Here is a 16,901-nt window from a genome sequence, read left to right on the forward strand (position 1 = left end):
AATAAGATATAAGGATTTAATAGAAACCATTAAACATAACTTTACTGATATTGTTACAAACATATACATAAGGGAAATCCATCCATGTTGTATGCATTATGAAAACCACATCACAAACTAACCTGAAAGTATAAAAGGTGAGAATTAATTCACCTATGTATATATTAGGTGCTTAATCAACAGGCTTAAGTGAGATTAGAAAATTTCTGTTGAGTTGCCTACTTTCTGGATTGCCACCAAGTTCAAGTTTTACTTTAAAAAATCGATAGCAGTTGCCAAATGCCTAGACCACAAAGATCCTTGGTGAAAAATCAGCAACCTAAGGACACTGCCACTGCTGCCAAAGAATTTTCTGGAGAAAGATCCAAAATAATTTCTGGGTTCTGCCAATGACCTCTGCAGTTAGCTACCTTAATGAAAGACACTAAGGTTTCTGTAAATGTTCTGTGGGACTCTGAATATTATGATTAACAGAACCACCAAGTGTCTACCTAACATTATTGTGGATATACCAAGGTGGCCCTAGTGTCCCAAAATGTCCCCTTTAGCCAAACTGGCTGATGTCTGAAACACCACAATCACATTGTGCATGTGAAAATAATTAACTAAATTTTAAAAGTATTTGTAAATTGGAATGGTCAATAAAGTTTAAACTGGTGGTGTTTCATGTGTTTAAAATATATTATTTAAAACAAATGTGTCTTAAACAAATATTTATCTTGAGTAAATATTCCCAGCTTTGAAAAATGCCAGTTGAGAAAATCCAAAAGTTAAAAGAATCACAAAAGAAACAATGACTCTGGTATGAAAGAAAGTGCTCTCAAAAGCAATAATTCACATTTCTATAACCATTATTACCTACAATTTGAGATATAGATGTTCATGATAGAAAAAAAGAATGTTGTAACAATGAAAACTAGGACAATGAGGAAAACACACAGGCATTTTACTAGATTGTTAATGAAATTAAATTAAAGACCCAGAGTTTCTAAACACATAAGTAGCAAAGAAAAAAGAAGGTCACTAATATGGAAATGTACATGCAAATAAAAAATAACTTTGAAAGGAGCAAATAATGCAATTTTCCCCCTCTGATCTATAAAGTAAGATGACTGGTCAAACAAAACCAATTATTTTTGCTATTGAGTTCCATTTTTTTGTCTTTAAATTTATTAATATTAACACCTTTATTTGGATTTAGAACACATAATTGTACTAAGATAATTAAGCTATAAAAATGATAAGGTTTTGAGAAACAAAATTTACAGTTTAATTTTATCAACAAAAATGCACTTATTCTTTCAGCTAGAAAATGATCTGTGTGGTACTTTTGGAACAAAGAAGTTGTTGTACTCACTGTTTAGGTGATGTTAGAATACAGAATATCAAATCACTGGAGGCTTTCCTGCTATATAATGATATATAATTTTGTCTCTTCATCTCTTCAATAAGTGTTTCCTACTAATCTAATCAAATTCAATAAATTTGCTATTTTTAGAACACCTACCACATGGATCGAATTAAGTTATGATGAGAAAATTTATAAAAATCAAAGATATAATTATGATGTCCAGCATACAATGAAAAATCACCAGACACATGAATAAGGGGGGAAAAAACCCTCACTTCAAAAGAAAAAAGGAGTCAACAGAAATGACTCAGGTGCTGGAATTACCAAAGAAGAAATTTAAAACAGCTCTTAGGTATGTTTAAGGACTTAAATAAAACAACAACATGACTATAATCAGTGCATAGATTAGGAATTTCAGCAGGAAAGAGAAATTATAAAAAAGATTTCGTGAAAATCCTCAAACTGGGGCACCTGGGTGGCTCAGTTGGTTAAGCATCCAACTCTTGATTTTAGCACTGACAGTGTGGAGCTGCTTGGGATTCTCTCTCCCTCTCTCTCTCTGTTCATCCTCCACTTGTATGCTCTCTCTTTCTCTCTCAAAATAAACTTAAAAATTTAAAAAAAAAAAGATAATTCTTGAACTAAACATACAACATATAAAATCAAGGAGTTTGACAGCAGATTAGAGAATACAGAAGAAAGGTTTGGTGAACCTGGAGACTAATTAATAGAACATGGGTTGGAAACAAATGATAAAAAGAGCTATCATGACCTGTGGACAATATTAAGCAATCCAACATAGATGTGACTTAAGTTCTAGGAGGAAATGTAAAGAGAATGGGGTAAGTAAAATTTTGAAGAAAACATTGTTAAAAGTTTTTCAAACATGGTGACAATATTCAACAGTCTCAGGAAACTCCAAGGAGAATAAATACAAAGAAAATCACATCTAGAAACATCATTAACTTATCATACTATACCGTATACTGAAAATCAAAGATAAGGAGAAAAGTCATGAAAGTAGCAAAGAAAAATGACTTACTGTATAGAGGAATAAAGATAAAAATAGATAAAAAAGATAAAAATAAAGATAAAAATTATGGTTGACATATCATTAAAACATTAAAGATCAGAATAAAATGGGATTATATCTTCAAAGTGCTAAAAAAAAACATAAATAAAAATTCTATAACCAGCAAAATTACCCTTCAAAACTGAAGGTGAAATAAAGATATTTTTAGATGAACAAAAGCTGAGAGAAGTTGTGGCTCCCAGACCTGCAATGCAAAAAAAGAAAATTTTTTTTAATTAAAAAAAGCTAAAAGAGGTTCTTCAGCCTGAAGATGATAACAGATGGAAACTCAAATCCATTGGAAGGAATGAAGAGTGCCAGCAATGGGAAATGTGTGGGTAAATATATTGCTATCTTTCTTCTTATTTAATTTTTTTTGGAAATAGCTGATTAAACCAAAAATAAAGCAAAATAAAAATAACATTTATTATGGTATTTATAACACATAGAAGTACAATACATGAAAATACCACAAAGAATGGTAGTTAAGTAGAATTACACTGGTGAAAAGTTCTTTTTCCAGGTGAAGTGGTACTTCCTACACTAAATTAAGTCTAGATACACTGTACACTTAAGGATGCTCACTGTAATCCTTAGAGCAACCATACATACACACACACACACACACACACACACACACACTATGCATACATACACATGCATACATTTAAAAAGATAGATTAGAATTTTCCTGGGTTATAAGGGTCACATCTCAGTTTGTGGAAGTCCCACAACCTAGAACAGGGTCTAACATGTACCCAGTCCTGTACTCAGTCCTAAATGTTAAATTAAGCAAAAAATAGACATATGTGAATAAAATTAACAGAACAGAAAATGGTAAGCATCAAAAAAGAGGCAAAAATAAAGTATCATCAGAGTTCAGAAGTGAGAAAAATTATTATATGGAAAACAGATCAAATAATTTTAATTTTGCACTTATGGAAAATAAAGATATTATGGGTTCTCTGTGTCTGGAGACATTTCTTCTAGCTGTGATGGAGGCAAACCTTGAATCTCCACTCAATCAAGACCCACTCTCGGATGAGTCTTTGCTCCAAGGTCCCTTGAACTAGGTACGCAGATTTGGGGAGGTCTGCTAGCTGTGCACTGTGATAATGCCCTGTACTTCTCTTTCATGTCATTTATCAGATTCAAATGTAATAATTATTTATGTCACCACAGTTTTAATATCAGTCACTGCTGTTAGATGGTGAGCTATGTGAGAACAGGGACAGCATTGGCTTAGCACTCGTGGCCATATGCATAGCACAGTGCCTGACACAGAGGAGGTTATGGACAATTGTTGAATTATCACAGCCCACGAGAGATGGATGAAATCTTAGAAATCATCTAGACCTTACAAGTACATCATTTCATGGATGAGCAAAGAGACCACAGTAGCAGATCTTTGAGCATGTAAATGGTCTGGGTAGACAAGAACTACTAGAACCTACATTTCAAGATCTCTAGGCCAAGGTTCTCTGTGTTGGGTCAAGCTGAGGCTCCACCTGCCACCTCTTCTTCCACTTCCACATGACCAACAGTTGGGGTCCTGTGCATAACATGTGACTACCAGACAACTGATTAACACAAAGCTCAATCATGCCCTGACCTTATGTAAAGTCATAACGTTCTAACCAAATGAACAAATACAATTGTGTACACACAGTGACTCTGATGTTAGAATGTTCACATTTAAGGATTCTTGGGAAACTATTTACACATCAGTCTTGTGCATAAATGACATGTGGCCCCTAAGAAACATCCCAATGTAATATCTTAAAATGCAGACTAACTGTGACCCCCTGCCAAGCTGATAAAAAGAAAGAAAAAAAAAATAGGCATGTTCTCAGAAGTTAGATCAGAAAAAAGTGGCAGAGGTGGGGGGAACATTTATTTTAATAGGAAGTGTGAAAATCTCCTTCTGTTTTCATTTATTTTCCTATAGATGTGACCCCTCTCCTTCTTGCTTATGCACAGAAAGTCAATTCGCTACCTCTATGAAAAGCACCATTTTCTAATTCCGGGGCCTGGGCTTCTGTGCTCCACCTCCTCCCTCTGCAAGGAGCCAACCCCTTGCTCAGGCAAAAAGGATGAGGATAGACTGGGGCTTGTCAGGAATAACTGTAAAAGCCCGTGAGGACTGTGATTTCCTCCGCTCGGGAAGAACTTCTACTAAAGCCATCCTTCGCTTGCGTCCACAACGTGCGGGTTTCCCCAGGGCAATGCCTCACTGGCCAGCAGGGAAAGACTGTCAGGGAAAAGGACAGGTCTGCCCTGCTGCTCCACTGCCCTTCCTAATCCTTTCCAGGAAAGGCTTCCTCCTCCCAGTGAATGGTGACACAGGTGGCCTACAGCGGAGGATGTTGGGGCTCCCAAACGGGCCCCCGTCTTTCACCTGGGTCTCCCTCAGCAGGGACCTCATGCTGCACCAGGGGTGGCCAGGAGGTGGCCGTGGGAAGCGGCCCCACAAGTATGGAGGCTGGCGTCCCACCAGCCCAACCGCTGGGAGATTTCCCCTCATGGTCTTTGCATCCTTCCCACTCCAAATCCCTCACCCCAACGTTGAAGTCAGTCCACGGTGTTTGCAAGGTAGGTGTCTGAGGCTTGAGGATGACAAGGAGGGACGTTCAAGACACTCCGTTCCCCAGTTCCTTCCCACTTACACTTTTGTTATCCTTCTGCATATCACCAGGCTTTTTATTTTCCTATTACTTACAAAATAACAAAGAAAAATTATTATAGAAAACTTTGCAATGGAAAAGGCTTCTGCAGGATACACAATTCAAAACCACATTTTTTTTTCTGCTGTGCACCAGCTCTGTGCAATTGGCACTTATTGGAGACAGCTTTCAAAGAAAATATGTTTGCGGTTCAAAGATAAGCAGGTTTTTAGTAAACTGTCAAAAGGACTTTTTTTTCCCATCTTCTTCGCTGCCAATGGAAAAACCCAAAAAGAAAGAGTAAGCAAGGTTGGGGAGAAGCATTCTCTCCAAGTTCTACTATATATGTAGACCTAGTTTTCTGGAAATTCATTAGTAGCTAGGATAACCCGGCCTAGGGTCTGCTCCCACCACTCTCTCCCCAACTCCAGTTGGGTTTGGCATCAAAATAATGAAACGCTACAATAATCACATGTGATAATTAAGACACAGGTTCTTTTCTTCAACTCTTCACATTATAATTATCAACCTCATATAAGCTTTATATTTAAAAAAAAAACCTATGTTAATTCAAAGCACAAAATAAAAAAGCAAAGATGCCATTTTAACACAGCCTCTGTTCATATCAATTATAAGTTGCCCAAAGGGAGAGATACCAGAGAATAAAGGACAAAACCAAGATAAGACCCGTCTAGAACCCAAAGGCCTCCCATAGAGAGGGACAAGCCAGAGGGCTGAACTGACCCCAGTGTCAACAGTCAAGTTTTCCAGCCACTAAAGATGACCAGGCAGGTCTGGTTTCCATGGAGGGCACTGCATTGTGGGCTGTTCACACATGCTACCCTTCCAACGTTGTATTTTACCTGTTGCCCCAGTACAGTTTTTGTCAAGAACGGTTAATTCTATGTTTACGGACCTTACAAAGGACACTGATGATGTGAAGGCCATAAGCCCATGAGAAAAATGTTAAACCTCTAGAGAAACTGTAAGACAAAATTTAAATGAAAAATAAAATCCTGACAATAAAAGACACATGACTTTCTTGTGGTAATTTTTGATGATTCTACCAATGGAAAACAAACTCTTCACTTCCAAAGCTCCTGAATGGTGCAATGAGGCAAAGGCTCCAATTTAACCTGAAATAAGAGGCAGACCTTATCACTTCTTTTCTATGTAGGGAACAAAGAGGAGGGAGCTACAACTTGAAGCTACAAAGTTGAGGAAATTTCACAAAAGCACTTTTATTTTTTCTGTAGGAAAACAGACCCCCCAGCTCCCTCTGCTCTTCCTGAGCTAATAGCACAGGGACGTCCTTAGCATTATCTCACTGTGAGCAGATGGTAGTCTGAAATTTTTTTGATAAAAACAATCCACTGGCAGGGGTTGCCAAGAGGTCAGTGGAACCCAGATTAACAATTGATCAGCTCTAATGGACTGTCGTAGCTATAAACCCAGAGCCCATACACGGACCTGCTACCTCGGTGATAGCAACAAGGCTGACATCCAAGCTGTTAAGACCTGCACTTAATAGCACTGAAGCTTCCCGGCTTCAAAACCTTCATCTCAGAAGACACACATTCTTCCATGCACATCCATTTTCTCAAAGGCCTCTCTCTTACAGGTTCTCGCAAAAGCACACATGGTTTACTCTGAGCCAGAGAAGATTTCACCAAGGTCTGAGGTCCAGGTAGTAAATGATACTCTGTAACACTGACAGATTTTTTTTAACCTCTACTCTAGTTCAGACCACAAATGTAGCCCCTAATATTTCTGTTGTACCTTATACAAAACATATGACCAAAGGAGGAAAAACTGGGCTCCCCTTCTTTGTTCCCAAGAGAACAAAAACTGTAACACTCCAAAGGCTCTTTTCTCGGTCGCTCTTTTTTTGTTTTTTTTGTTTTTTTTTTGTTTTTTTTGAAAAGAGATGCCAATGCTGCATTTATCCTTACAGCACCACATTTGACAAGGGAATCTGTTTGCTACACCAGAATTCCACTATAGAGCTTCCTAATAGGAAGTCAGAGCACTTTTGAAGGGAACGCTAGCTTTCAAGGGACAAAAAAGAGTGTCTCTAGGTTAGTTGACCTAAACCACACAACATTTGTTCTCTGCTGAAGGATAAATAACCCTCTCAAGTCATTAAATTATTCCCTCTCTTGCCCACTCGTGTTTTGTAGACAACTGATCTCAGAATAAAATTGACTGTATGAGCCATCAACACCAGATTTTCCAAACTAGTCCTGACTTCCAATAATCTTTTTCACTCTCCTACAAACTCATTTCTTGGACCAGTGGGTGCAAATGTTTGCTCCAGAAAAACTCAAGAAAAGGACATTCTCTTACATAAGCACAATACACAGAAATCAGAAAATTCAACAGAAAATTGATACATTATTATCATCTAATGCAGGGTCCATTTTCAAATCTTTGCTTCTGGGTTCTGAATCTAATTTAGGATCAAGCATTGCATTTCATTGTCATGTGTCTTTCGTGTCCTTTAGTCTGGAACAAGTCCTCAATGTTTGTCTTTTTTTTTCTCATGTTTATTTATTTTGAGAGAGACAGAGAGAGCAAGAGAGAGAGCGAGCAGGGGTGGGGCAGAGCAAGAGGGAGAGAGAGAATCCCAAGCAGTCTCCACACCATCAGTGCAGAGCCCAATGCAGGGCTCGAACCCATGAACCATGAGATCATGACCTGAGCCAAAATCAAGAGTCAGACACTTAAACTACTGAGCCACCCAGGCGGCCCTCTTTGTCTTTCTTAACCTTGGAATTTTTGAAGAGTCTAGCCAGTTGCTTTGTAGAATATTCCCCAATCTAGATTTGTCTTATGTTTTATTAGATTCAGGTTACACATTCTGGGCAAGAATTCTACATAGGGATGCTGTCCTAAGGCTCAACACACATCAGGAGGCACTTGATGTCCCTTTGTCTTGTCATCAGTGATATTAATTTTGATTGCCTGTTTAAGGAAGTGTCTGCCAGGTTTCTCCATGTAAAGTTGCTATATTCCCCTTTGTAATTAGTAAGTAATTTGTGGGCAGATACTTTGAAATTTTCAATATTCTGTTCTTCATCAAACTCTTTCATACTAGGTTTAGCATCCACTAAAGATTCCTGCCTGAATTATTACTATAATCTTCTATCTCCACTATTTCTTCTATATTTATTAGTTGGTATTCTACTGTAAAAGCTTTCCCTTATCATTTATTTATGTATCTACCTATCTATTTATATCTTCTTGTTTATTTACATCTTATTAGAGTGGATTCAGGGACTCTTATTCAACACGGTAATCTCTTTTGAGTTGATATGAGTTTCTGTAATTTACAACCAGAATATTCCCCAGGAGAAGGAGACAGTTTCTCTTGACAACACATTCAAGAGGTCCTTACAATCCTCACAGTTGCAAAGTTGCTTCCTGATGCTTCCATTCAGTCCCTCTGGCCCACTCTAGGAACTCCAAACTGTGTGAAGAGGAGGCACACTGAAGATAAATGTGGCCAGTAAATAGCCTCTGGACTTTCCTACGGCTGCCATGGAGGTGTGACTGTAGGAAACAAGGTGCTTCTTGCCCCATTCAGCTGACTCCTCTGCCCCTTCTCCTGCAACTTAGCCCAAAGAGCTGGGCTGGCCTCTCCACCTCTATCCTACTGTTACTGATCGTCCCCAGCACTTCTCCACCTCTCCCTGGAATCTCTTTTGTTTGGCTACCGTCCTGGCTCTATTTGCTTCATATGTTGGTATTATGCCTGAAAATGACTACCAAGTGGTGGGGGTTGATAGTTTCTCTTTCCCCTGCAGACCAATTCTTCACCCTTATGCACCTAGCTCAAATGCTTCAGAAGACAGAACATCAACCACTTCAATAGCTGGATTCAGTCAATGGTGGGTACCAGCAAGATATCAGAAGGCTAGATACTGTTATTGGGGTATTATCCCCCCAAATTCCACCCTTCTAGCTTACCACGACTGGCTGCACCCCTCTATCAAATAACCTTTCCATACAGCTACTCTTCCTGGGTTTTGGAAACCACTCCCCACTCATGTTCCTCAGGCTAGGAGGGTGGCTTACCCTGGGGTAGAACATCACTGCTTGTTGGTTTCTCTATAACCATACCTTTGTAAATAATCCCATAGAAATAGAACCATACCTTTGTAACTACTTCCTTTATTAAGCTTTCCTCCATTACCCCCATTTGAGTGTGCATTTTTTTACCCATAGATGGGGAGTGATGAAGAGGGACATCCATGGAACAGAGATACAGCCAAAGGGTACCTTTGGTATCACCACCTCTTTTGTGCTTGAATACTTAGATCTGCCTTTGTCATTTCCAACAAATGAAAACATACCAAAATAAACACTACTTCCTAATTGTGACCACATGCCACTAAAGGAGATGCACTCTAGCAAAGTACAGATTTAAGGATTAAGATTCATTCCTTCTGTCTGCTTAGCAGGGGGTAAACACCACTGAACTCATTTTGACAATACAGATAAAATTTCCTTCAAGAGGGACCAAAAGGAACCTCCAGGTATTATTCAATTCCCTTGATGCCTTTTAATATGCTTTATATATATATAGCAACATCAAAATCCTTCTCTGCCAAATGCAAGTGTGTCATAGTTGGATATAAAAGCTGCTGAAAGAAATTTATTAATTAGATGTTCAAATGCCATGTCAGTGAATGATTTAATTATAATATAACAGCCAATTCAAGATTACATCCGTCACAATCTTGCGTTCAGTCACCTAAAATGCAGCCGGGGAAGTGGGATTTGCTAATATTCTGCTGTCCAAAGCTGTCCATCTTATCAATATACCATTAGGAGTTCTGCTTATTATTGTTAGTTGACTGGTTAAGTCCTCCAGAACTGGGGAGGGGCTTGTCAAAATCTGGTTACGTGCATGTACGTGAGTGTGTGTTATCATTCACTATAACTGTCAGGGTAGAAAATTGTCGAGGATCACCACCCTGCCCTGTCAAGAAATGGACAGGCTTATTTTTAACTGCATAGCATCCTCCTGAAAGTCTCTCTCACTGAAAGCTGGTGTTTTGCTATACCTAGTGTTTCTCGTTCTGCAGCCAACACACAAAAAATTTAACTCAACTATAATCAGTTACCTGCAAGTCTGCATCAAATTCATGTTTCAGATGTGCCTCTTCTGCAGCCTCCACAAGACGCTGAAAAGAGAGAAGGCAACGTGAAGGATCAGAAATGTGGCCCAGACCCCATTCCAACAATGTAAAAAGGCAAATGCTTCTCCATTGCCCCCAGATGACAGACTGCATCATGGCATGTACACTGTGACTTGGTCCCTTTCCTCCCATGAAACTGGAGACGGTAACATCAGTGTCAAAATCTGGGTTTGGCCTTCATCATTAAATCGAATTTTTCCAGCAAACATTTACTGTTATGTGTGTATAAATGCACATGTGCTCTGCATCCATTTTCACAGCAATTTGTAACAACTCAAAGACACTGGTCCTTGAGGCCCAATAAGAATGACAAAACCTACCTAGAAGAGTGATTCCTTAGATATAGATGTCTCTTCATCACAAGATTTATTGAACTGAATTGAGTCCAACACTATGTGGGCTAACTTTCTCCCCCTTCAGTTTGGGAAATACTACTGATTTTAATTCCCTCACTCATTCAAAGCAATTATTTCTGCACCCAGTTCTAGTATGTAATTATCAGGTGACAATTATTTGGATTTATGGTACATCAATGCCACTGTGACCATCTGCATCCCAGTAAGAAAATCGCTGAAATTAGATCAATAACCAGAACCTTTAAATATACAACTCTTGTTACTCTTCTTAGCCAATTAAATTCAACCAATCCATATTCTTATGAAAACAATTTCATGAAATTCCATTCGAAGGCAATTAGTCAACTATCAAAATCATGTTTACTTTAATTTGAATTTGCCAACATTAAGTTGAAAACGTAGGTTAGAGGATGTTGCAGAAAACTCACTTAGTGAGATAATATTTCACTAAAATTTCATCGAACTAAAAGCAAAACCTTTAGATTCAAGTAAAAATCCAGCCATTTCTGTTTTCCTTCTGGTTACTCTTGTAACCTGCGCTGTCTTTAACTTGTTTTTTCTTGGCATAACACAGACCTGAGTTTAATAGGCCATGTTTGAAACAGGGTGACACGGGTATTAATCTCTAAATGATTACAAATCAACAGACAAATGCTCCATGAATAATTATTCAATTGGATATGGAAATGAAGAGGTTGAAATATATGTGGGTAACATTAGGCACCAATACAGACCACTAAGCTCTCTCCATAGAACATGCAAAGAGATAGGTCAGCCAGAGACAGTGCTGCCCACAGACAGGAATCTGGGAGGGCAGCAAATCTGGCTTCCCACACTTTCTTTAGACAGTCAGGAAGGGGCTTCACCTTCTCTGGAGAATCAAAGAACAGATCCCAGGAGAACACTACAGACCCACAGCCAGAAGACCCAGTTCTCACCCTAGCCTAGATACAACCCACTACATCTTACTCAAGCCCCTTCCCCTGTCAGGCCTTGGTTTCCTCATTGGAAACACCTGAAACGGTGACCCTAGAACAGGGCTACTCCAAGGGCAGTCCCCCACCCGAGCATCAGTTTTACCAGAACGTGTTAAAAATGCAGGTTCTCATGCCCCATCCCATCTTACAGAATCAGAGGCCCTGAGGGTGGGCCTAGAAATCCATTTTAACAAGCCCTCCAGGGGATTTGGAAGCCGCTAAAGTTTGAGAACCACTGGCAAAAAAACAGCATTCATCTTAGAGCTGAATACATCCCTGCTGCCTTGATTAATGATATGCACCAGCTCTCCAAGTTTTCTCAACTTTCATTCGTCTTTTTAAAATCTGTGTACATGTGTATTTTCACTATAAGACAGTATATGCTTTCTAGAGGAGAAAAATACAGTTGAGAGGATGAGAAACAGAAGAAAAGAAAAATTAAGAAGAGACACTATTTATGTAGCTTGGATCCATTGGCCCCAACCTTTCACTGCATCACAGTCTTCCTAGAATCATCCTAGACAATGAAGTATGTCAGCCACCGGGAATCACATGACCCAGTCTGCAAAGGCAGTCTGCAAAGGCACTTCGACAGATGAGTGACAGACAGTGATACAAGAAATTGATGTATTTGTGACAGCTTATTCTTTTTTTTTTGTTTATGTATTTTTGAGACAGAGAGAGACAGAGCATGAATGGGGGAGGGTCAGAGCAAGAGGGAGACACAGAATCCGAAACAGGCTCCAGGCTCTGAGCGGTCAGCACACAGCCTGACGCAGGGCTCGAACTCACAGATCGCAAGATCATGACCTGAGCTGAAGTCGGAAGCTTAACCGACTGAGCCACCCAGGCACCCCTAGAGAGCTTATTCTCTTAATCTCTGTAACAGATTGGGGCACCTGGTGGTTCAGTCGGTTAAGCTTCTGACTTCTGCTCAGGTCATGATCTCATGCCTTTGAGTTTGAGCCCCGTGTTGCACTCTATGCTGATAGCTCAGAGCCTGGAGCCTGCCTCGGATTCTCTGTCTCCCTCTCCCTCTGCCCATCCCCTGCTCACGCTCTGTCTCTCTCTCCTTCAAAAATAAATAAACCTTAAAAAAATTTTTTTTAATCTTTGTAACAGATTTAGATTTTCTGTGTATGTATCATGAAATCAGTTTCATATTGAGGTTTACAGAACGTGTATGAATATATATTTACACATAAATATACATGTCTGAGCACTTACATTATAAAAAAAAACAAACTCATGCATTTTGATTATGTATTTACTTAAACACACAGAAGTGGTTGTTTCATGACATCTAAATACTCCGAGAACCCAGAGAAGAAATGCTAATGACATGTACAAATGACAAAAAGATAAGAACAAATAAAATTTCATGATGACCAAGACAGGAAATATTGAAAGAAGTGAACTGGAAATGAAAAAAACAATAAAGCAGCATAATACCAACAAATAAGAGAACAAGATGGAAATAATAGGTAGTTGAAATTATCACGGAAGAACACAGCATGATATGTATTTCACATATTTAGTAAAAAGCATTTCATTTACCTTTGTGTATATATGTATATCATAATACCATTTAACATATTCATATATAACATAACATGAAATGTAATACAGTTCAACCACAAACACTGCAATACAAGTCATAGGGCACGAGGAGGTAACAAACTGGAAACAATTCAATACTATTGTACTGACTACTAAGATAAGGCAAAGCACTGTTCTCTGTGTGGTGCAGCGAGTACCCTGCTGGCCAGTTTTTACGTTCATTCTCAAGTTAAATTTGCCACGTGCTTTTTTTTTTTTTTTTAACTTAATTTATCTCACATATTTTTTGTTTCCATGAAGATATTTTACCATCAAGCTCACTACAAGACCTTAAGAAATAAGATTCAAAAACAGATGGTCCACTGGCAGCTACACATAATAGTTATCTCATGGAAAGCAAGTTAAGTACTTTCGAACAGGGCTCTTTTTCAAAGGATACATACTTCATGCAGTATGGGGCTACTGGAAGAGAGGCCTACATTTTATGGGAGAATTCAGGGGAAGATCCTCAAGAACAAGCTCATCGGTTATGCACAATGGTAATGACAAACAGCACACCAAGAACTTGTAGCTTTTGGAAAGAATAAAGGATAGTTGATCTTTCTTCTGAAATACTCTTATAAAGACACACAAATTAAAAGAAATGTTACTTAAGAAGGATATCATGTGCTGGGGTGCCTGGGTGGCTCAGTCAGTTAAGCGTCTGACTTCAGCTCAGGTCATGATCTCATAGTTCAAGGATTCAAGCCCCACATCGGGCTCTGTGCTAACAGCTCAGAGCCCGGAGCCTGCTTCGGACTCTGTGTCTCCCTCACTCTCTGCCCTTCCCTGCTCATGCTCTGTCTCTGTCTCTCAAAAATAAACATTAGAAAAAAATTTTAAAAGAAGGATATCATGTGCCATAAATTTACCTAAAACAGAGTCCTGGGGACAAAAGTTCCCATTATAAAAATAAATTGAATCACCATTTCAAAAAAGTCAAGACCATTCAACTTCCAACTCATGCTTGCCAGTAGAAAAGAGCAGCTTCTAGCAAATCCCTTTATCACCTAAATCAAATTAAGTATGTTTTAAAAATAAGTTTGATCACTGCTTGCAGGTAAGAAAAATCAATTAAAATTTGCTAATATTTTAGTTATAATATAAGGAACCACTGAGCCCGAGGGAAACTGTTACTCTATTATACCTATTGGAGAGGCAGTGTGCTTTTAATAATAATGAGTTAATTTTCTCTTGTATGAATTCCCCTTTTGGATCTGCAGATGGGATTACAAATTGTGAATGTGGTTTTTAATTAAAACTGAACACTGGAAATAAAAATGGCTTTGAAGACTCGTATTCAAAACCGGGCTGAGGCAAGGAAACAGCAGTGTTGTCCGCCCGCGGATCCTCCCCACTTTAACGCCAAAGCATTCCCTCGCTCAACAAAAATGATAACAATGTACTAGAATATACATGCTGGCCTTGGAACAAAGCATCTACAAGCCAAAAAGTTGCCATTCAGGATGTGATGTATGTTTCAGCGACTTTATATTTCCAAAGAACGCATCCCTTTTAGTGAAATAAATACAAACAAAAGCCATCTTTATAAATAAGAAATGCTAGAAGCCATGGACCATGGACACTATTTACAGCTACGGTGAAGGCAAAACTGCCAAGGGAAACAGTGGGATATTAAAGCGTTTCATTTTAAATCACATCTTATTTCTTCTTACAGTGACCCCACGTATAATCAGTACGATGCTACAGGACACACAGTCTCCAGTCTCCTCCTCCAAAACACTTAAATCAAGATGACAGCTATAGAGGTCAAACTTCCTGTCATGGTTGAGGAGGGGGGAAAACAAGACACCAAGTCACCGTAAAAACTGGATCAGAAGAAGAAAATGATTTTTTTTGTTGTTCTACTTGTATTTTATCTTTTATTTTTTGTTTTTGTTGTTCCTGATCATTTTGGCTTAATAGGGGAAAAGACAGTACAGTGAGAGGTGGGAAAGGTAAGAGAAAATGTGATAGTAACTTACTACTGGACTCCTACTGAGTCTATCAGAATGAACAAATTATGTACAAATGAAAAGAAAAAAATTTTAATAAGAAGGGGGAAAGGCGGAGGAGGGAACCATCACAGACAGAAATCCTTAAAGCAAAACAGAAATATAAAAACCATATGGAGAAGCAAAGAAAAATGATATTTTTATTTCTCATGTTAAAACTAAAAAGCTTTGGCTTGTAAATGCTGTTATAATAGGATATTGGAATTTAACAAAGATTTCAAAGCACTTAGTGTGCTTCATTTTGCAACAGTACATATAATAATCGTACCTGCATTTTTATTGCCTTTTTTTCTGGAATGAATACATAATTATTTTTCCAAAAAAAAAGGGGGGGGGGGTTACATTCGACTGAGGGGATTCTAAGGAAAACCTGTAATCACTAACATGGCTTTGGGCTATACTGACGACTCACTTGAAGCTAATGATTGAATTGTCAAGAATACCAGGGTTAGAGATCACGTGAGACTTCCTTCAAACCCAACAAGCACTAAACTTGGTGTAGAAGAATAACCATACAGAATGACCAGAAGACAGTACCACTGCCATCACAACCATACCCAGTGTCGCATGGTTCATGTTTTCCTTACACTAGATTCAGCGGCGTTTGCTTGAAGAGCTAGTTTGATGCAGGAAGAGTTACACCTTCTGCCCATCAGTGTGCACCTAGGGGTAATGCTACCCTGGCACCATTTAGGGCAGGGCTTGAACTCAGCATGTTGACGGTCTACAGCAGCAAAGACAGAGGAGACCCTGGTTCTATCTGCATCCCAGATTTCAAATTCAATTGATCCCAGAAATAAAATGAAAAATCTCTACCCTCATTAAAATTCTGTCAGCACATGACAATGTGTCTCTGAGAATCTGGACAAAATGGGATTGATTTGTTCCCAGGGCTAATTTCAAACACTCCTTTCTTGTATGAAGGGTCAGAAATCAGGGTGCCTGGATGGCTCAGTCAGTTAAGTGTGTGACTCTTGGTTTCAATTAAGGTCATGATCTCATGGTTCATGAGTTCGAGCCCCGCACTGAGCTCTACACTGACAGCATGGAGCCTTATTGAGATATTCTCTCTCTCTCTCTCTCTCTCTCTCTCTCTCTCTCTCTCTCTCCTTCTCTCTCTGCCCCTCCCCAGCTACTGCTCTTGCTCTCTCAAAGTAAATAGTAAACTTAAAAAAAAGGGGGGTCATAAATCAATAGTTTAAGACCTATTAAGTTGGGGGGGGGTGTAAGATGTTCAAACTGACATTTTAATTCCTTCTGGCATGGAAATCCCTTCCCCTTTGTTCTTGGGATGGAGTTTTTACTACTCTGTCACAGTGTTGATTCATCTTTGCTGCTTTTGCACTAGAATAGTCAGATCATTACTTCCCAAAGTGTGGGGCTTGTACCACCAGTGAGCCATGAAACATGAGGTGCTTTACAGAAGGGTGAGGGCCACACATGAGGAAAACAGCAAGTGCAACATAAAGGGACAAGTGACAAAGAATACTGCCAGTAGGCTAGGAAGCTTCCCAGAAGAAGTGACATCAAGCTGTGCTCTAAAGGAAAACAGAGGAAGGAAAGGTGCTGAACCAGTGTTCCAGCCCATGGGAACATTGTGCACAAAGTTCTGGAGGCAAGAAAATGTGCTGGTAGCAGCCAGATCTCAGAGACCTACACAGAGG

At 39.0% G+C, this 16,901-nt stretch overlaps 1 protein-coding gene across 6 annotated transcripts in view; it reads right to left on the reverse strand.

Annotated features, from left to right (window-relative positions):
• Positions 1–16,901, reverse strand: part of CACNA2D3 (calcium voltage-gated channel auxiliary subunit alpha2delta 3) — an 863,963-nt gene that overhangs the window by 603,910 nt on the left and 243,152 nt on the right. For all 6 annotated transcript variants that reach the window (XM_086697915.1, XM_086697917.1, XM_086697916.1 and 3 more), the window contains one exon: positions 10,216–10,275. In XM_086697915.1, the coding sequence (XP_086554041.1) occupies positions 10,216–10,275 (60 nt within the window). The remainder of the gene's footprint in view (positions 1–10,215; positions 10,276–16,901) is intronic.

The sequence above is a fragment of the Puma concolor genome, chromosome A2, assembly GCF_028749965.1.
Source record: "Puma concolor isolate L17-30 chromosome A2, mPumCon1.1.hap2, whole genome shotgun sequence".
NCBI lineage: Eukaryota > Metazoa > Chordata > Mammalia > Carnivora > Felidae > Puma > Puma concolor.